A 21948-nucleotide genomic window follows, 5' to 3' on the forward strand; every position below is an offset into this window, starting at 1 on the left:
AAAAAAAAGAAATCTTCACTTTTCACAGTACTGCCAAAATGTAAAACTGACACTGCACGTTGAGACCAAGCAGAAATCTTAATAGTCAATGGGAGAAAATACCATTGTTCTGTGACCTTTAAAATTTTTTGTCAAAGCATCAGAAACTTTCTGTCAGTTATAAATGTACAGGGAAATGAAAACATGGTAAGACTAATATTTATTTAGTACATTGCAATCTCAAGCATTCAGAGAAATTGAAAATTAAATTGTTTTCTTTGCAGAAAAACTTATCAGAAATAGTTTGAACAATGCTTCCCTCTTTTTTCTTTTTCCTTTTTTTAAGATTGTATGTATGTATTATGTATTTATTTAGAGCTCAAGCAGGGGGAGGGGAAGAGGGAGCAAGAATCTCAAGCAGACTCCATGCTCAGTGCAGAGCCAGAGGCGGGGCTCGACCTGGGACTCAATGGGGGTCTTGGTCCCTCGACCCTGAGATGATGACCTCAGCCGAAATCAAGCATTGAACACTTAACCAACTGAGCCAGCCAGGCATCCGCCTCCTTTTTCTTATAATATGGAATAAGTATCTTCACTATGCCTTGATGAATTGTCATACTCCTTTTTACTTCCAACATTCTCTTCTTTTTAGGTACAATCTCATGAAATATCTCTAATAATTCCATGAATGCAAAGTGTTTTTTTTGCTGGCATCATGTTCCTCTGGGACATTTTCATCCCTTTTGTCACAGCCACTTTCCTCCTTTTGTAGATGAAGTAGCCTTCACTAAATTCCTCTGGCTGAGGATCTGTACTCTGTCATGATGGCAGTGTTAACATTCCCATAATCAGCTATTTCTTCTATAACTCCATTTATGTTCAATTTGAATTTCACTTTCAGCCTTCTCACTTTTCATTTCTTTGCTGCACTTTCATTTTGTTGGCCAATTCTGTTATCTTTTTTTTTAATATCATGTGGGCTTATCACTGGGAGACAAGGAAGCAACACAACTATATTCTTGCTGTGTGTGTATGAACCGAATACACAATGCACAGGGTACTAATTACCAACATACTGAAAGAAGTGACATGATTGTTTCACTGCTCATGATGCACATTCAAAAAAAGTTGATTCTGACAATGTTTTTTACAGTATTCTTACTGCTTTTATGGAGGAAAGAATTTTTGGAAGGACTTTCTCCACCATTTTTACTGATTTCACCTGTTCATTTTGTATTTGCTTATAAATGTATTGGGGGAATCGGAGGTGGAGACAAACCATGAGAGACTATGGACTCTGAGAAACAAACTGAGGGTTCTAGAGGGGAGAGGGGTGGGGGGATGAGTTAGCCTGGTGATGGGTATTTAAAGAGGGCACATATTGAATGGAGCACTGGGTGTTATACGCAAACTTTGAATCATGGAACACTACATCAAAAACTAATGTATGGTGATTAACATAACATAATAAAATAAAATTTAAAAAAAAGTTATAGAGATTTAAATGAGACACAAGTCCCAAATTTCAATAACCTCCATAAAACTCTAAGACTTTATAGCTGCCAATGTGTTCTTTTCCCTGTCCTTCCTCCCTGCCTAACTTTTTTATTCCCAAAGTACTTATCACCTTTAATATGCTGTACAGTTTACTCATTTATTTTTTTATAGAGTTTATTTATTTGACAGAGAGAGAGAGAGATCACAAGCAGGGGGAAGGGCAGAGAAGGAGGGAGAAGCAGGCTCCCCGCTGCCCAACATGGGGCTCAATCCCAGGACCCTGGGATCACGACCTGAACTGAAGGCAGACGCTCGCCAGCCAGGCATCCCTACTCATTTATTATTTAAATCTATTTATAATGTATGCTGCCTCTGCCTGTTAGGATGTGGGTTGGATCCTTTTTTTGTTCACCTTAAGACCTTAGACCTTAAGGGCCTAAAACTGCCCATGGCACATAGTAGTCACTCAGTAGATAGCTGTTCAATAAATAAACTGTGGCTCATCAACCGTACTTTCCAATTTAAAAATGAGGAAAATCAACCATTTGAAAAGCTTTGTTTTCAGTAAAGGAGGAAAAAAAATACCAAATTGACTAAGTCACGTATTTTCTTAGTTGACCCATCAGTTTGTATGTTTGTTTGTTTGTTTGAAGTAGGCTCCACCATGGAGCCCAACTCGGGGCTTGAACTCATGACCCTGAGATCAAGAGTCAGACACTTAACGGACTGAGTCACCCAGATGCCCCCTGACCCATCAGTTTAAAGCATAAATGTCCAGATTCAGACCTTTAAAACCACCAACAATGAAAATTTTGTGTGCTTGAAAGGAAACAGTGAAGTCCCAATTAATGAAGTTATTTTCCAAGCTCTTTATAGAAACACTATAGCATCATTTGCTCTCTAACTTACCATGAATCTATTAGGCAACTGGTGGGCTTATGTACAAAAATAAAACACAAATATTTTAGGACCTGCAACTGGTTGCCAAAGTAGAGTTTCTCTTTTCATTTTTATCTTTCACTCAGTACTCTAAAAATAATAATTTCCTGCCCCACTGACAAGTCCACAGCCAAATGGAGTAGATGAATATTATGATGTGGCCGGCAAATTCCCAAAGAGAGAGCTCTTGCAGACCGTGGGAAGAGTATTTCTGAGCCAAGGCCCAACTTTTGAAAGGTTTCTTTTGTCTCCCACAGTTCAAAGAGAACTTTAGAGCTTGACCTTCTTAAACTAGTCTCCACCACATATAAAAACATACATATAAATATCCCTTGGGGAAGAAATGTGAACAGGAAACAAACATTATAGGGAACAGCCTGTATTCAATATGACTTTATTAAGTACTTCCCATGTAATTCATAAATAAAAATAAATAATAAGCATGAGGCTAGGCATAAGAGATAATATAGACTGACTTAATGAGAAGGAATGTTCTGGAAAAGAGATGTTGTCAGTGACCTGGGCCCTCAGCTCAGTTTTTCCACCACCAAATGGGAGGTCAAGGGAAATTTGTGAGAAAATTTAATTTATTCAATATCATTTACTTAGCATGTCCCAGGTCCTGTGCTAGGACCTGGGGAGAGAGGAGTAAATAACATATTTGTCCTCCAAGGGTTCCCAGTGTGACAGAGAAAACATGAAAAAGGGGATGAAAATCCTTTGTGATGAGTTCCATAATGTAAATACTAGAAGCAGTGAGAGCCAGAAAGAAGGAATCCATGAGGCAACAGTTCCTCAAGTATGCTCTGTGGACCTCTGGGAGTCTTTAAGACCCTTTCAAGGTATCTGTCAGGTGAAAACTATTTTCATAATAATACTAAAATATTATCTGCCTTTCATTGTATTGATATTTGCACTAATGGTGCAAAAGCCATGGTGGCTAAACTGCTGGTGCTTTGGCATGAATCAAAGCAGTGATACCAAACTGTATTAATATGCATTGTATTCTTCACTGCCACACACTTGCAATAAAATTAAAAAATAAAAATAAAATAATAATAAAGCAAAGTAAGTTTCACTTAAGAATGTCTTTGGGGGCACCTGCATGGCTCAGTTGGTTAGGAGGCCGGCTCTTGGTTTCAGCTTAGGTCATGATCTCAGGGTCCTGGGATGGAGCCCCGTGTTGGGCTCCATGCTTAGTGGGGCGTCTGCTTGGTATTCTCTCTCTCCCTCCTTCCATCCCTCCCCCTACTTGCACTCTCTCTCTCTCAAATAAATAAATCTTTAAAAAAAAAGAATGTCTTTGAGGGAGCAATAACATAATTTTATTAAATCTTGGTCCTTGAGGGTGCATATATTAGGCACTCAATAAATATTGTTGAATGATGTCAAACTCCTTTATTTTTATTGCAAAAATTAAACTCCCTTAGCTTGGAAGGAGCTGAAGCAACTCAAAGTGTAAGAGAGGGACAGAAAAAGAGGAAGCTTCTAAAAGATTAGGTAATTATAGGAATGTGTGGGAAAGAGAGAATGGCTATTGTTCCTGTTATCTACTGTAGCTTACCAACCACCCCAAAACTAACTGCTTAAAACAACAATTATTTTATTATTATCTCTCACAATTGTTGTAATTGTCTAGATGTAGGCATTTGGGGTCTCTCATGCAGTTGCAGCCTCTTAGGTGGACTCCCTAATTCCAGGGAATCTATTAACGCAGCAACCAGAGTGATCCTTTAAGAACCTGTCATACCCGGGCGCCTGGGTGGTTCAGTCGGTTAAATGTATGCCTCCCCCTCAGGTCCTGATCCCAGAGTCCTGGGATTGAGCCCCGCATCCGGCTCCTTGCTCAGCTGGGAGCCTGCTTCTCCCTCTCCCTCTCCCTCTCCCTCTGCCTGCCGCTCCCCCTGCTTGTGCTCTCTCTCTCTCTGTCAAATAAATAAATAAAATATTTAAAAAATAAAAAATAAATAAAAACCTGTCATATCATGTCCCTCCTCTGGTTAATTCAAGGTCCTCACAATGGCCTACAAGACCCGTGTGATCTGAATTCTCCGCCCAATCTCCCATTGCCTCTTTGACCTTTAGATCATCATTCACTTTGCACCTGGCTCACTTCCCTTTAGCTATATTGGCCTTTCTACTGTTCTTTGAACATGCAGGCTCTTCAGGGCCTTTGCACTCGCTAGCTAGTCTACTTATAAGGCTCTTACCCGGGATATCCACCTGACTCACTCTCTTCAAGCCATTCAGTGTCACTGTCTCAATGAGGTCTTCGCTGACACCCCTCCTCCCACAGTTTTGATGGTTAAAGGTGATTGTTTTCCATACCATCAGAGTCTGGTTCAGAAAGCCGATGTGAGTCTCCACCTTAGACATCGCAGACCTAGAAAGCCTTGGCAATCTCTGACCTGCAAGGGCATTTAGACATTTGTCCACTGGCTAGCCCAAAACTGCGGCTCCCAATCAGCTCTTTTCACAGAGTTGTAATCGGGGCCAGGTCGTAGAATGAGAACTTCTTGAAGCAAGAGACCGTGACTTGTTCCAGTGCGGATTCCAGGGGCCCAGCATTAGGAAGGACACTCAATGGGCGTTGATGATTTGTGAATGAGTCGAAAGGGAACAGACCGCAACGCCTCCTTTCCTCCTGGAAGCACGCGCGCTTTGGGTGCACAATCTATCGCTCCGTGCTCGTCCCTCCTCCGCGGGCCTGCCCCGCGCGTCCCATCGATCTGCTCGGCCATCGCGCGCCTGCGCCTTTGGGCTGTCAGTCGGAGGCGGCGTGGGGAGCGCTGGGAGCTGCTGTGGCGCGCGGGGAGTTGAGAGGTAAAGCTGCGGCTTTTGCGCTGCCAGGCCCCTTACGAGCTGGCTGTTGGGAGTCAGCACCGCGGTGAGGGCCACGGGGCCCCGCTTCAGGCTCCTTGATCCCGGCCAAGGAAGGCCTGATGGGGTGGGCGGGGCTGCAGAGCCCCAGGGTCTCCAGCTCGAGTCCCTGCGCGACCCGGCCAGGCAGCTAAGTGGCCGAAGTAGAAGGGAGCTTGGGGAGAATCTGAGCCAGACACCTTATGCAACAGATGGAGAGGAGTTTCGGGGAGGGGAGCATCTGCTTGAAGTCACAGCGAGTGAGAACGAGATCCGGGACTAGACACTCTTAGCACAGTGCCTGAACTCTTTCCACTTCACCCCTTCATTTATTTATTCTGCCTATTTTTAGTTGTTTGGGGGCAAGGCAATTAAATAGGAATACAGTAAGATCCAGATGAGAGACCAATTATGACAGTGTTTTACCCAGTTACAAAGGGAGAAGGCAATAACTGCTATGATGGAAGCATGTCTGAGAAGCCATGAACACCCTCTTCTATAGATTGGGAGGCTAACGAGACTCGTTGCTGTGATTCCCATCACCCAGTGGCATTGAGGCATTTTGACAGTCCGCTTCAGGGGTCTGTGAGCTTAAGTACCAGGTTCCCTTCTAGGAACTGAGGATGCTTAGAGTTTTAAATGTCAGGCCTCTGGTCACCTCACCTATAAGTGGTAGAACCAGAACTCAAACTCAGGTCTTTTGACTCCGAAAGCGCCAGTGCTCTTTTCATAATAACATGAGATGTGATAGGAATTATATAATGCCAGCCAAATTGAAGTTAAATTCCAATCTGAGGCAATGCTTGCTGGAATTGAAATTATGGGTTTTTTTTTTTTTTAAGATTTTATTTATTTATTTATTTATTTATTTATTTATTTATGAGAGAGAGTAGCAGCAGGAGAGGGAAAAGCAGGCTCCCCGCTGAGTAGGGAGCCAGATGTGGAACTCAATCTCAGGACCCTGGGATCATAACCTGAGCTGAAGGCAGACACTTAACGGACTGAGCCACTCAGGCGCCCGAAAATTACCCTGTCTTTCAGTTGTAGATGTTGTGCAGGAGCCTTCACTTTATGCCTTGGGTGTACTGGGTTTAAGTGCTGCAATTTAAATATTGCTGAGGGGGGCGAGCCCGCATGGGGCTCCCTGCTCCGCGGGAAGCCTGCCTCTCCCTCTCCCACTCCCCCTGGTCGTGTTCCCTTTCTTGCTGTGTCTCTCTCTGTCAAATAAGTAAATAAATAAAATTTAAAAAAAATATTGATGAGGGGCCCAGGACTTATCATAATTTTGGGCAAAAGTGCAACATTATTTGCCAATTTGGTGTCAATTTTTTTTTTCTGAATAGTACATTTCACACTTGTATTTAAAAAGTTATATCGTTTGTTGTAAATCAAGAAGTACTTTTATTTGGGGCGCCTGGGTGGCTCAGTCGTTGGGTGCCTGCCTTTGGCTCAGGTCATGATCCCAGAGTCCTGGGATCGAGCCCCCCATCGGGCTCCCTCTCGGTGGGAAGCCTGTTTCTCCCTCTCCCACTCCCCCTCCTGTGTTCCCTCTCTCACTGTGTCTCCCTCTGTCAAATAAATAAAATCTTTTTTAAAAAAAGTACTTTTATTTTAAATCAGTAAGGAATTATCACCTTTTACTATGCACCTTTTCTGTGGTAGTTGCTGTAAAGAGATTCTTTTGAAGGTCAAACTTTGTTTAGTACCTTGAGTTTAGAAAAAGGAATTAATCTGATTTGTTTCTACCACTGGGCTCTGCAAATCTAGGTTCAGATATAAGCCTACATTTGTGTTTATAGCAATTGTTATTTTTTCTATGACAGCAGTTTGTGAAAATGGAATTTCAAGCAGTAGTGATGGCAGTTGGAGGGGGATCTCGGATGACAGACCTGACTTCCAGCATTCCCAAACCTCTGCTTCCAGTTGGGAACAAACCTTTAATTTGGTACCCATTGAACCTGCTTGAGCGTGTTGGATTTGAAGGTGAGCTATGACAATTACGTATACTCATAAAACTTAGGGGATGTTTGATCCCAGTGATTTTTCAGCTTTATGAGGGTGAGAAAGGATGAATGAGAGAAGACCAGGACTCAGCATTGACTGAATACTGGCCTCTGTAAATTAAGAACATAGGAGTATTCTATTGCCGTGTAAAAAGGTTGAGAAGACAGCACTGATACTATGTTAGAGCTGCTCTCTGCAGTGATCCAAGATGAACCCTGTAAGGATATCAGAAAGAGCACAGTCGGAATCCAGGTTAGTACCTCATGGTCAGTAGTTACTGTGAATCTATATGTACCCGGTAATATATTAATATATTAAGGGGCACAGTACTGGGAAGATAACTCAGGCCCTGATTTCTAGGACCTTATAATCTAGATACAAATATAAATAGAGGGGACATCACTACAGATCCTACAGACATTAAAAAGATAGCAAGTAAATATAATGAACAACTTTATGGTAATAAATTTGACAACTTAGATGCACATTTTAGAAATATTGCTTTGGAAACTGTATAAAGAATGGATTCGAGGGAGTCAAGACCACAAGCAGGTAGATGAATTGGGAAACTGATACAGAAGTCCACACCAGCAATGAAGAGGACCTGAACTAAAGAAGTAGCACTAAGAATGGAGAAGAGGGAACTTTTGAGAAAGTTGATGATTAGTGGGGAGGGAGAGTGGAGAAGGAGAGAAGAGTTCCCTCTACTTTTTGCTTGGGTGACTAAGTGACTAGATGGTGATATGAGTAACTAGGAAAGATATTATGAGTCAAGGAACAGGTTTGAATGAATATAATGAATTTTGCTTTGGCCACAATGAGTTTGAGGTATCCTATAGTTAGATAAAGCAAATCTGAGTACCAGGTGGAAGTGGTGTCAGATCCTGGGGCACAGTCTCATGTTCCAGTGTTCATTGTACTATGAGAATTGCCTTCCTGAGACAGACCCATGAACATTTCTGTGCAGTGGTCTACGTGACATTGATGTTAAGAGATGTTAGAAAAGATTTTCTTTTTATTATTTATTTTCTTTTTAATATTTTATTTATTTATTTATTTTTAAAGATTTTATTTGACAGAGAGAGAGACAGCGAGAGAGAACACAAGCAGGGGGAGTGGGAGAGGGAGAAGCAGGCTTCCCGCCGAGCAGGGAGCCCAATGTGGGGCTCGATCCCAGGACCCTGGGATCATGACCTGAGCCAAAGGCAGACGCTTAACGACTGAGCCACCCAGGCGCCCCGATTTTATTTTATTTTTAAAGATTTTATTTATTTATTTGAGAGAGGGAGAGAGCACAAGCCGGGGGAGCAGCAGAGGGAGAGGGAGAAGCAGGCTTCTCCCGCTGAGCAGAGAGCCCGATGCAGGGCTGGATCCCAGGACCCTGGGATCATGACCTGAGCCCAAGGCAGCCGCTTAACCAACTGAGCCACCCAGGTGCCCCTAAGATTTTGTTTTTATTTATTTATTTATTTTTAAAAGATTTTATTTATCTATTTGACAGAAAGAGACACAGTGAGAGAGGGAACACAAGCAGGGGGAGTGGGAGGGAGAGAAGCAGGCCTCTCGTGGAGCTGGAGCCCGATGTGGGGCTCGACCCCAGGACCCTGGGATCAAGACCCAAGCCAAAGGCAGGCGCTTAATGACTGAGCCACCCAGGCGCCCCTAAGACTTTATTTTTAAGTTATCTTTACACCCAATGTGGAGCTTAAACTCACAACCCTGAGATCAAGAGTCACATGCTCTACCAAATGAGCCAGCCAGGTGCCCCAAAAGATTTTCTTTTTAATACACTCTATTTTATTTCATTTTTAAAGATTTTATGTATTTATTTGCCAGAGAGAGCACAAGCAGGCAGAGGGAGAAGCCTGCTCCCCGCTGAGCAAGGAGTGCAATGCGGGACTCGGTTCCAGGACCCTAGGATCATGACCCAGGCCGAAGGCAGATGCCCAACCAACTGAGCCACCCAGGCGTCCCTTTAATACACTTTAAAATATCATACTACCCTTTAATAACTCCTTGTGGATTTGTCATCAGTAACTTTTTTTTCTTTTACTTTTGCTATATCTTCAGTTTTGTTTGGGGGTTGCCTTTTATGGTATATTTAATACCCACTATGTAGGAAATTTTTTCTCACTAAGGCTCACTCAGAAATTGATGAGTGCCTCCTAAACACAGGATTCTGGAGTTTAATAGCAAAGTCTGTGTTCACTTTCTTCATATTGTTCATGAGTTTAGAGAAGTTAATGTGGCTCTGCTTAGCGTTTTTCTTTCTCTCCACACATACGTCTTAGTCCAGTTATTAGACTGTCCCATATTTGCAGTTACTCTCTTCACTCTATCCACTCTACCTAAAATGTTCTCTCCAAAAAAATAAAATAATAAAATAAAATGTCCTCTCCAAAATGTTATCTTATCTTCTCTTTGAAATTCCAAACAGCATCAATCACCCTGTCCTTTATGGTTCCATCATATTTTGTTTTTCTATCTCAGTACCAACCAAGGCCTGTTTTATGCTATAATTAGTGGCATGGAAGACTGATCTGAGAGCAGTACTATACCTCATTCATCTCTGTAACATCAGCATTTACAGAGTGTGTACTAAAGAAGTTTTTGGTGGTCTTGAATGTATCTTGGCTTATCTCAAAGGCCATCCCTTCCAGGAAGCCTTCCATAGTCATTTCTCCATAATTTCTCCATGTTAGGTTTCTTAAGAATAGGAACCATGTTGAGTTCATTTCTGACTTCTCAGTGCCTATTTTTCCTTTACATATTAAGTGTATTTGTATTATTGGTTGAATGAGTTGGTTACTAAAAGCAAAGCAGGGAATGGAAGAAAGATGAGAGAAGGAAGGAAGGAAAGTTAAATGATTTGGAAAAGAAAGGAAGAAAGAAGAGAAGGAAAGAAAACAGAAAAGTATGATTACAGTGAAAGGGAGAGATAATTGTTACCTGAAACACTATCATGGAACAAATGGAAATTGAGATGCTAAAAATCTGATCTTCAGACATCAGCAACACATATTATGTTGTAGTGAATTACATTACCCTATCAAAGATCCATAACAAAGATGCCCAGTTTTCTGTCATTGGTTACCAGCTATATAGATAAAATGAAGACATCTGTTATGTGGAAATTGCCTTTTAGTAGCGTTCATTGTGATCCTCAATGAAGTACTCATGGCTATCTGTTGGGAAGTGGTGATGGCTCCTCCTCTGTAGTGAATGAAGATTTAAAATGTGATCCCATTTGTATCTGCTTTGATGAATGCTCTTCTGAATTCTTTACTTCAAGAAGTGGCATGTAATAACGTGTGGGCTCTAATCATCAGACTTGAGTTTTATCTTGAGTCCATTGCTTACTAGTTGTGTGACCCTGAACAAAGTCACTTAATATCTTTTAGGCCAGGTTCCCTCATTTGTAAAATGAGATTGTTGTAAGAATTGAGAGAATGCCCGTAAATACATTGAAAAGGCTCAATAATATTAGCTGTTATTATTAAATCTAGAAACAGACCAAATCTAAATGAAATGGTGAAATCGCTGTCTAAAGGAATGAGAGTTTTTGTGTTTTTCCTTCCTTTTCCCTTTTGTGCTGTAGAAGTCATTGTCATTACAACCAGGGATGTCCAAAAGGCTCTATCTGCAGAATTCAAAATGAAAATGAAGCTAGATATTGTGTGTATTCCTGATGAAGCTGACAAGGGGACTGCAGATTCTCTTCGCCAAATACATCCAAAACTTAAGGTGAGAAACTATTTCTTCATTTTTATTATTTATTGAAGATAAATATCACCTTATGTTTTCCCACTGCATTACAGTTTATAATGCTTTTTTGAAAATATATTCTTGCATCACATATTTTGTTGCCCATGTACTCTTCAACCACTTTTTATTTATTTATTTAGTTTTTAGATTTATGTATTTATTTACGTGATTTCTGTACCTAACACGGGGCTCAAACTCATGACCCCAAGATCAAGAGTCACATGGTCCTCTGACTGAGCCAGTCAGGTGCCCCATTTTGATTATTAATGAAGATTTAGACATTTAGTTATCACAGTCACTGGTTTCCAATATTTTTGAGTAATTGTACATCTTTCTAAAAAAGATATATTTTTTTAAAAAAAGATTTTTTATTTATTTGAGAGAGACAGAGAGAGAGAGCATAAGCAAGAGCACAAGCAGGGAGATGGGTCAGAGGGAGAGGGAAAAGCAGACTCCCCACTGAGCAGGGAGCCCAACACGGGGCTCGATCCCAGGACCCCGGGATCATGACCTGAGCCGAAGGCAAACACTTAACCAACTGAGCCACCCAGGTGCCCCAAAAAAGATATATTTCAAATGTGCTTTTAAAGATTCCATTTAGGGCGCCTGGGTGGCTCAGTTGGTTAAGCGACTGCCTTCAGCTCAGGTCATGATCCCGGAGTCCCAGGATCGAGGCCCACATCGGGCTCCCTGCTCAGCAGGGAGTCTGCTTCTCCCTCTGACCCTCCCCCCTCTCATGCTCTCTCTCTCTCAAATAAATAAATAAATCTTTAAAAAAAAAAGATTCTATTTAAATGGGGGGGTGGGGGGATGGGTTAGCCTGGTGATGGGTATTAAAGAGGGCATGTTCTGCGTGGAGCACTGGGTATGATGCACAAACAGTGAATCATGGAACACTACATCAAAAACTAATGATGTGATGTATGGTGATTAACATAACAATAAAAAATTAAAAAACAAAAAAAAGATTCCATTTAAATGAAGTTCATGAACAAGCAAAATTGATTGATTAATTGATTGATTGAGAGAATGCATGCATGTGCAGGGGTACAGGGGGTGGGGGTGGAGGGAGGACAGAGGGAGAGGGAGAGAGAATCCCCAGGCAGACTCCATGCTCAGTGCAGGGCCGGACTCAGGGCTCAATTCCACAATCCTGAGATCATGACCTGAGCTGAAATCAAGAATTGGATGCTTAACTGACTGAGCCACCCAGGTGCCCCCATGAACAAGCAAAAGTTAATCTACAGTGATTAAAATCAGAGCAGCAGTTGATTCTGCAGATGACTAATTGACTGGAAAGAATACAAAGGAATTTTCAAAAATTCCAGACCCTTACCCCTACAACATGATAACATTTGACCTTTTGATCTACTTTGATTAGATACTAACAACGCATATGAATATGAGGGCACAGTCTCCCTACTGGCCTGTGGCCTATGAACTGAGAAATATACACTGTACGCTGTTTTTAAATTGATGTCCTTTGGAAAAAATTCAGTCTGTATGATAATGTTGCCATCTTGTTTGAATTGGGGAGCAGTCTCTCCTGGTATTTCTGGTGACTGCAAACAGATCTATTAATATTTTCAACCTGCCTATGCACTAAAGAACAAAAAATGAATGCAGAAATGTATATGGCCTTTCTCTCCATCCCACCTTTATTGGGGAATAATTTACACACAGTAAAATACAAAGATATTAAGGATATAGTTCAGTGAGTTTTGACAGATACATAAACCCTGAATACCACTACCCAAATCAAGAACATTTCTATTACCTCTGAAAGTTCCTTTGTACTTTTTTTTAGTAAGTCCCTCCCCCTTCCCCTTCTTCACTCCTCCCCCCGCCCCCGCAACCTCCCAGCACCCCTACCCCCCAGAGTCAATTCATATGTTAACTTTGCTTGTTCATGAACTAAATATAATGGAATCATACAATTTTATTCTGGTTTCTTTGGTTCAGCATAATATTTTTCAGACTCATTCATATCATTGCAGATATAACTAGGTTTTTTTTTTATTCCATTAAATAAATACACCAGTATTTACTCATTTCCCTGTTGATGGTCATTTGGGTTATTTCTAATTTTGAGATATCATGAATAAAGCTGTTATGAACATTGTTTTGCAAGTCTTTTTGTGAAAATATTCTAGGTTGTAGGGTTTACTGTATTAGAAACTGCCATATAGTTTTCCAAGTGGTTATACCATTTTATACTTCCATCAACAATGTGTAAGTGTTGGATTTGCTTCACATCTTCATCAACACTTGGTATTGTCAATCTTTTACATTTTAACCATTCTAGTGGATATATATGTAGTAGTATCTCATGGTTTTAATTTGCATTTCTCTGATAATAGTGATGATAACCACCTTTCCATGTGGTTATTGGCCATTTGTTTATTTTTATGGTGTGTTCAAAGCATTTGCCTATTATTTTTTAATTTTTTTTTAAAGATTTTTATTTATTTGACAGAGGAGCACAAGCAGAAGGAGAGAGAGGGAGAAGCAGGCTCCCTGCTGGGCAGGGAGCCCGATGTGGGACTTGATCCCAGGACCCTGGGATCATGACCCGGGCCGAAAGCAGCTGCTTAACCAACTGAGCCACCCAGGCATCCCAGCATTTGCCTATTTTTAAATTGAATTGTTTACCTTTTTATTATTGATTATAGAAATTCCTTATGCATTCTAGATGCAAGTGTTTTGTCAGATGTGTTGTGAATATCTTCTGCTAGTCTGGGCTTGCCTTTTTACTTTCTTAATGGTGTCTTTTCATGACCAGAAGTTTTCGATGTTGATGAAATTCAAATTATTGCTTTTTTTCTCTTATGGCTAATATACTTTTTGTGTCCTAAGAAATTTTTGTCTTTCCCAAGCTTGTGAAGATTTTTTTTTTTTTAAGATTTATTTATTTGAGAGAGAGAAAGGGAGCATGTGAGTGGGGGAAGGGACAGAGGGAGAAGGAGAGAATCCCAGGCAGACTTCCCACTGAGCATGGAGCCCCACATGGGGCTCAATCTCATAACCCTGAGATCATGACCTGAGCCAAAACCAAGAGTTGGACACTCAGTCAATTGAGCCATCCAGGTGCCCCAATGAAGATACTCTTTTATGTTTACTTCTAAAAGCTTTAGCTTTTATGTTTAGATGTCTGCCCCATCTTGATTTAATTTTGTATGTGGTATGAGGTAGGGATAAAATTTACTTTTTTTCTATATGGATATTTGTTCCAGCACCATTTGTTAAAAAGACTTTACTTTCCCCATTGAATTGCACTGGTGCCTTCATTGAAAATCAACTGATCCTATACGTGTGGTCTGTTTCTGTTTTCTGTATTTTGTTTCATTGGTCAGTTTGTCTGTCTTTACTTCAATACCACATTGAATGATGTCTTGATTATTTTAGCTTTATAGTAGGAATTGAACTGAATCTATAGATTAGTTTGGGGAGAATTGCTATCTTAATATTGATTCTTCCAGTCTTGAACATCTGTTTATTTAGGTTTCTTTTAATTTCTCTCAATAGCATTTTATGATTTTCAGTGTAGAAGTTTTGAACATCTCTTGGTAAATTATTCCTAGGTAAATGTTTTTAATGATGTTGTAACTGGTGCTTTTTACTCTATTTTTCGACTGTTTGTTGCTTGTATATAGACATAAAATTGTTTTTTGAAGATTGACCTTGTCAAATTGTAGATTCTTTAGGATTTTCTATATACATCATCATGTTGCTTGTAAACAATAACAGTATTACACCTTCCTTTTTAATCTTTATGCTTTTTTTTTTTTGGTCTCTTCCCCTGGCCAGGACTTCCAGTGCAATGTATTATAGGCATTTCCATTCACTTTTGTCCTCTCTTTTTGTTTTCCTATGCTTCCATCCAAGTAGGTTTTCGTGTTTCTGACTGGAGAGGAGATTTCCAATACCATAATGTTGGGTGTGTTACTTTCTGGACTGCAGCTGCTTATTTCCTTAGGGAAGTATGGGGAATTTCACTAAGAAAATGAAATGATAATTCTGGTTTTTCATAGGAATGGATGCCAGGTTTACCAAGAAGCTTAGGGTGTTTAGTGTACTTCCCAGGAGCTGTTTTAGCTACGGTCTAAACGTTTAGGATGGAGATGTATTCTCTTTGTTCCCTAGTGTCTAAATCTTAGAAATGTTATTTTTACCCTAACCTGGAACTGGAGATTCTAGAAGTCTCATGGGAGAGTTGGTAACTCTTAGGGCCTTGAGAAGTAGTAGTGACAACTATAAATAGAAGTGGGCATGTGGAAGCAAGTAAAGTAACTACCAAAAGGACATTTTACTCCTAAGTAAAATGTCTGCCTCTTACGGTTTTGACCATTGAATCCTTACTTTAGAACCTAAAGATAAGAGTCCTCATTAAGTCATTCTGCACAGTCTCATTTCTTTTCCTCCTTTACATACCACTTTACTTTTACATCATTTACATCACAGCACCTTTTACATATAATCCTGTCTCTGTGCCTTCTTCTCAAGCTTTTACTTGGGCTAGCAGGTCTCTGCTGTCTTTGCTCTCCCTACTTGGTTTCTCCTATACCAATGGCTCCTGGTATCCTGGCTTCACATCAACTTGCATTCCAACCTGGAGCAGAGGCAACAAAGCTAACCTGTGGAGGAACTTAGTAGACTCCTAAATAGCCGTTAAGAGCAAAGTAAAACCTGAGCTAAGCCAAAATTCAGAACCATCGGGTTGGGATCAACATAAACTTGTAGGAATGGTAATGGAAATACATATAACAGTTGAGGAAAGTGAAACAGCCTGAGAAGGCAGTTTGTTGGTGTTTGCTAAGAGATGTCAAGTACCTCTCTGAAGTAGAAAGTTGTACCCCCAGGTTGTGCCATGGTCTAAAAGCAGTGCCCCTCTGAGCCAATTTATTTATCTTACCTTGTGCCCACAGAGCAGCTTCCTAAACATTTGGGGACTATTTTGGTCTGTTTTAAATAAGGTTTTAGGTAAGATTATTCCCTTTGAGATTTGGGGGTTTATGAGCTTTTGGTTCTTTTGTCTTTACCCACTTCCTCCAGGTTGAGTTCTCCAAATGTTACTATGAGGTTATCCCATGTGGCTTCTGCTTTTCTAGAGAAAGACCACAATAGTATATTAGCTTTATTTGGCTTTTTTGTTTAAAATATATTTCACCATTTTAATTTATAATCTTTTTCATTTACATTGCATTTGCTAAATATATTGCAGTTCTATTTATATGTGGAAACTTCCATCATGTGTGCTTATAGGATATTGAAGCTGGACATCATATTTGCTATGTGTTTTTTCAACTAACATACATATTTCATTTGGTTTTATTCTTCTGGCACTGTTTTCTACTTCATTTGCCTTATCTCATGCCACAATTTTTGCTGACTTACTGGCTTCTTACTTTTTATTTCAGCTGCCCACCCTCTTTCCCTGACTTTTCAAGAGAGATTATTGGCTCATTCATTCTCCCACGCCCTGGGTGAGTGAGCTACATTCTTATAACTGGTGTTGATAACATGAAAGTTCTTAGATTTTCAATCTTCTCCACAATAGTGTTTCATATTTGTTGATGAATGATTCAGTCTTATCTATGTCTGAACTCATTCATTTAGCAAGTATGTATTGAGAGTATAATAATGATTATAATTGCTTAATTTATTAAATACCAATTATGGACCATAGTTTTTTTTTCTTTAACTTTTTATCAGGGAAAACTTCAGACATGTACAAAAATAGAACATTGCCCAAGTATCTGTCACCCAACTTCAATAGTTATCAACCCATGGCGAATCTTTTTTTTTTTTTAAAGATTTTATTTATTTATTTGACAGAGAGAGACAGCTAGAGAGGGAACACAAGCAGGGGGAGTGGGAGAGGGAGAAGCAGGCTTCCCGGGAAGCAGGGAGCCTGATACGGGGCTTGATCCCAGGACCCTGATATCATGACCTGAGCCGAAGGCAGCTGCTTAATGACTGAGCCACCCAGGCGCCCCAACCCATGGCAAATCTTATTTCATCTATATCACCACCCATCTTGCTCCCTCTCATGTTCTTTTGAAATAAATCTCAGAAATCATATTATTTCATCTGTATTTCAGAATATATTACTAAGATGAGAGCTCTTTAAAAAATAAAAATAGGGCACCTGGGTGGCTCAGTTGGTTAAGCGACTGCCTTCGGCTCAGGTCATGATCCCGGAGTCCTGGGATCGAGTCCCGCATCGGGCTCCCTGCTTAGCAGGGAGTCTGCTTCTCCCTCTAACCCTACCCCCTCTTGGGCTCTCTCTCTCTCACTCTCTCTCTCTCTCTCTCTCTCTCTCTCTCTCTGAAATAAATAAATAAATAAATAAATCTTTAAAATAAGTAAATAAATAAATAAAAATAAAACTATAATGGCATTATAACACCTAAAAAAACAAATTAATAATTCTTTATTATCAAATGTCCAATCAGTGTATGAGTTTCCAGTTGCCTCATAAATATAATTTTTTTTTAAATAATAGAGAGAGAGACAGCGAGAGAGGGAACACAAGCAGGGGGAGGGTCAGAGGGAGAGAAGCAGGTTTCCCGCCGAGCAGGGAGCCCAGTGCGGGGCTCGATTCCCAGGACCCCGAGATCATGACCTGAGCTGAAGGCAGTCGCTTAAACAACTGAGCCACCCAGACGCCCCTCATAAATACAATTTTAAAATGTTTTTTTAGTGTGTTTATTTAAATCAGGAGGCAAATAAGGACTATACTTTACAATTGATTGAAATGTCTCTTTTAATATATAGATTTTCCCTCTGTCTCTTCTTTTTCTTATAATTATTTTTGGAGAAATTGGGCCATTTATTTTCTTATACATTTACCCTCCCACAGTCTGCATTTTGTTGATTGCGACCCTGTGGTGTTGTCTAATAAGTTTCCCTCTCTTTATATCGGCATTGGTAGTTGGACCAAGAAAATCCATTAAATTCAGGTTTTGAATTCAGGGACAAGACTTTCATAGGTGATGGTGTGTTCTTCTATCTGGAGGCACATAAGTTTTTGATTGTCTCTCTTTTTGTGATGCAGTAGTTGTTAATGATCACTGCCACAAGGCTCTCGTCCTTGTCTCTCCAGTCTTTTAGCTCTCTGAAGCTTATTTCTAGTAGAGTCCTTAGGAAGTCTTCATGATATCCATGCTCAGCAGATTAGCTGCAGCCTTCATATTTCAAAGCCATTTTAAATGGATATAAAATCCTTGACTCACATTTTTTCCTTGAATATCTTAAATTCCCTCATTGATTCTGTTGTCAAGTGTTGCCGTCCAAAAAATGCAAGTGAAAATCTTTCTTTCCCTTATGAGTGAGTTGGTCTTTTTGTCTGGATTCCCAAAGGTTTTGTTTTGTTTTGTTTTTTAACTTATTTAAAGATTTTATTTTTAAGTAATCTCTACACCCAATATGAGGCTCAAACTTACAACCCCAACATCCAGAGCTGCATGCTGCACTGACTGAGCCAGCCAGGTGCTCCTATTTTATTTATTTTTATTTTTTTTAAGATTTATTTATTTATTTTAGAGGGAGAGAGAACACGAGTGAAAGGTGCAGAGGGAGCAGGAGAATCTCAAGCAGACTCTGCTGAGCACAGAGCCTGAGGTAGGGCTCTATCCCATGACCCCAAGATCACGACCTGAGCTGAAATCAAGAGTGGGATGCTTAACCAACCCTGCCACCCAGATTCCCCACCTCTATTTTATTTTTTTAAGTAAGTTCTGTGTACAACATGAGACTTAAACGCATGACCCCAGGATCAAGAGTCACATGTTCTACTGACTGAGCCAGCTAGGCACCCCAAGTTTTTATTTTCTTTAAACTTTTCTGGTTTTACTACATAATATATTTCATTGATCTGAATTATATTTTCTAGATATGTAGTATGTCCTTTTCATGTGAAGTTTTGGTCTTTTTTATTGTTTCAGAGAAGTGTTCTAGAATTATAACTTTAGCTATTTGTTCTGTTTCATTACTTTGGTTTTAGTCTTTGGGATTTTTTTTTTTAAAGATTTTATTTATTTGAGTGAGAGAGAGAGAACACAAGCAGGGAGGAAGGGCAGAGGGAGAGAGAGAGAAGCAGGCTCCCCACTGAGCAGGGAGCCCACGTGTGATCCCAGGACCCTAAGATCATAACCTGAGCAGAAGGCAAGCACTTAACTTGACCAACTGAGCTCCCCAGGTGAGCTACCCAGGTGCCCCCTAGTCTTTGGGATTCTTAAACATCTGCTGGATTTTTGTTGCTTTTCTTCTTATTTTGCCTCAAATTCTTTTTATCTATTTCCTTTTAAATTTTAGGATTGTCTTCTTTTTTTACATTCTGTTTTCCTTGAGGTATTATGCATTGAGTCGTGTTTTATTCACTTTTGTGTCCTTTCTAGTTTAGCTGTTATTTCTGAAATGATCTTTTTTCTTTTATTTCTAATTCTTTTCTTAAGTTCTGTCATCTAATTTCTAATTTTAATTTATTTTGACCTTTCACATCATTATTTTCTTACTTTAGGTTATTTCAAAATATCCGCCTACAAATTTAACCTGTTTCATGAGCATGTCTTTCTGACATGTACTTCATTGCAGAGATTTTATTCTAACCCTTACTATGATTTTTCTCAATAATAACTTTGTACAGGATTTGACTGTAATCCTTTTCTATTGCTCATTTTACCCAAATTTAATTTTCCTAAATTTTTGGAAGGGAAGGATAAGTTAGGATAGCTTTTGTAGGTTCATAGCTATAGAGCCCCCTCTTCTTTGAGATCTTCCTCCTCTGCTCCATTATCTCCATTTTATCTGGCCTTTCTCTTTGCTTTGCACTGATTGTCCCTGTCCTGCTCAATTTGGATTCTACTCCCAGATATTCTCAGTGCAGGGCTTCATTTTTATTTTTTTTATTTTATTTTTTTAAAGATTTTTATTTATCTATGAGAGAGAGAGAGAATGAGAGAGAGAGAGAGCACATGAGATGGGGGAGGGTCAGAGGGAGAAGCAGACTCCCTGCCGAACAGGGAGCCCGATGCAGGACTCGATCCAGGGACTCCAGGATCATGACCTGAGCCGAAGGCAGTAGCTTAACCAACTGAGCCACCCAGGCACCCCAGGGCTTCATTTTTAAAGTGAATATTAGTTTGCTAGTTTTAAGAGTTCAAAGGGCCAAGACTGCTCCAGCCCCTTCAGACCTTACTGAGAATATTAGATAAGGGGACTGAATCTTAGGAGAGGTTAACGGAAGAGTTAGTGATTGAACTTGGGTCTCTCACTTCAAAGCCTATGCTCTTAACTACTGTATTATGCTGTCTGTACAGTCTGGGATAGAGGTGAAAATCGAATATATGCTTTATCCTGTAGGGATATTCTGAAGGATTATTAACATTGCTATTTTAGAAGTATTACTGCATGAATGAAGAGAGCCAGAGAGAACACTGGGAGGCTGTTGTAGTAATCGTAATAAGAAATGATGAAGGACCAAACCAAGACAATGGCAGTGGTAATAGAGAGATGGGGATACGTTGGAGAATATTTAGAACTTTATGGCTAATTAATTGGATGTGGGAGGATAAAGAGAAGGAGGGATCAAGCATGACTCCCAAGTTTCTAGCAAGAGCAACTGGATGGATGGTGGTGGCAATTCACAAATTTAGAGGCTGCAGGATAAGGAACAGGTTTATAGGAGAAATAAGATGTGTAACTACATTTAGCTCACTAATACCCTTTGCTATGAATGTGAACCATTTTTCCCAACAAGGATGTTAGAGTAAATAAAGGACAGGGTACAGAGGGCCTAAGGAAACACCAATACTTAATAGACATGTAGAAGAAGAGAAAACCTTCTGAAAGAGGTAAGAGAGATACTCACAACCATGGATATTTTAAAATAATAAATAACTAATATATACAAGGGATTCAAAAAGTATAAAAATGTTTATGGTGAAACGTTTCCGTTCCTTCCTTATCTACCTGGTTTCCCTATTAGCAACCACTGTTACTAGTTTCTTCTACTTTGAGGGTATTTTTAAGTTGGAAGCAACTTGAACATTTTTACAAGAGAGCAGAAGAGCCAGTGGAGAGGTGTAGAAGAAAGGTAAATGATGGATGAGGTCCCCAAGGAAACAAGAAGGAATGAAGGAGCAGCTTTGGGCAGGAGGAAGGGTGTATCTTCCACTACAATGAGAAAACAAGAGGAAAGGGAAAGCTCAAATGCAGATCAGAAAGGAGAGACAGGAATTTAAATAGTTCACTCCTGAGGCTTCTATATTCTTGATGAAGTAGGAGGTAGAGTTGTCTGTTGAGAATGTGGAGAGAGAAAGGTGATGGGATTGTGACCTGTGAGTAGTGAAACTTCAGAATCGTTACTGGAAAATAGGAGAGAGCTGACTAGGGACACTGAGAAGGAGCCCTGAGCAACAATCAGGGATGTAGCTAAGGTTGAAGAATGTAAATTATAATTACTGCCATTAGCACACTTGTGGGGTTAGATTTTTTTCTTGTTTTTCTCTCTTTCACCATTGCTCAGGTGTCTAGATATAGAGGAGAAGATATGTTTGGATTGATCAGAGTTATGGGCAAGGTCAATATTTGTACCCACCGGAGAGGGGAAAACTGAGGCCAGGAAGAATAAGATTTGACTAAGGACCCGATGGACAAAGGCCTTACCTCTTCTTCTTTCTGGCATGAGCTTGGCAAAAACTTTCCTCCCAGAGCCAGTTCTCTCCAGATTGGATCTGGGTGCTGGGTAAGAGTTTATCCATTCCTCTTCTGTGAGACAGTTAGTTGGCTACCATTTCTTTCACTGTGTAGTGCTACAACATACATCCTGGCATCAGCTTCTCTGTGCTCTTATTTTGAAGTTAGACACCTAGGAGTGATGTGTGGATCATAAGGTTTTTGCAT

At 40.1% G+C, this 21948-nt stretch overlaps 1 protein-coding gene across 2 annotated transcripts in view; it reads left to right on the forward strand.

The window, feature by feature from the left end:
* Positions 1-5165: 5165 nt before the first annotated feature.
* The window catches only part of EIF2B3 (eukaryotic translation initiation factor 2B subunit gamma), a 127619-nt gene continuing 110836 nt past the window's right edge, over positions 5166-21948 (forward strand). Inside the window, exons 1-3 of one of the 2 annotated variants that reach the window (XM_028123486.2) lie at positions 5166-5238; positions 7098-7257; positions 10877-11022. In XM_028123486.2, the coding sequence (XP_027979287.1) occupies positions 7110-7257; positions 10877-11022 (294 nt within the window). In that variant the 5' untranslated portion in view covers positions 5166-5238; positions 7098-7109. The remainder of the gene's footprint in view (positions 5239-7097; positions 7258-10876; positions 11023-21948) is intronic. The other variant, XM_028123487.2, reaches the window with a different exon arrangement.

The sequence above is a fragment of the Eumetopias jubatus genome, unplaced genomic scaffold, assembly GCF_037043125.1.
Source record: "Eumetopias jubatus isolate StellerSeaLion01/CBP00866 unplaced genomic scaffold, mEumJub1_p1.0 scaffold_4, whole genome shotgun sequence".
Classification (NCBI taxonomy): Eukaryota; Metazoa; Chordata; class Mammalia; order Carnivora; family Otariidae; genus Eumetopias; species Eumetopias jubatus.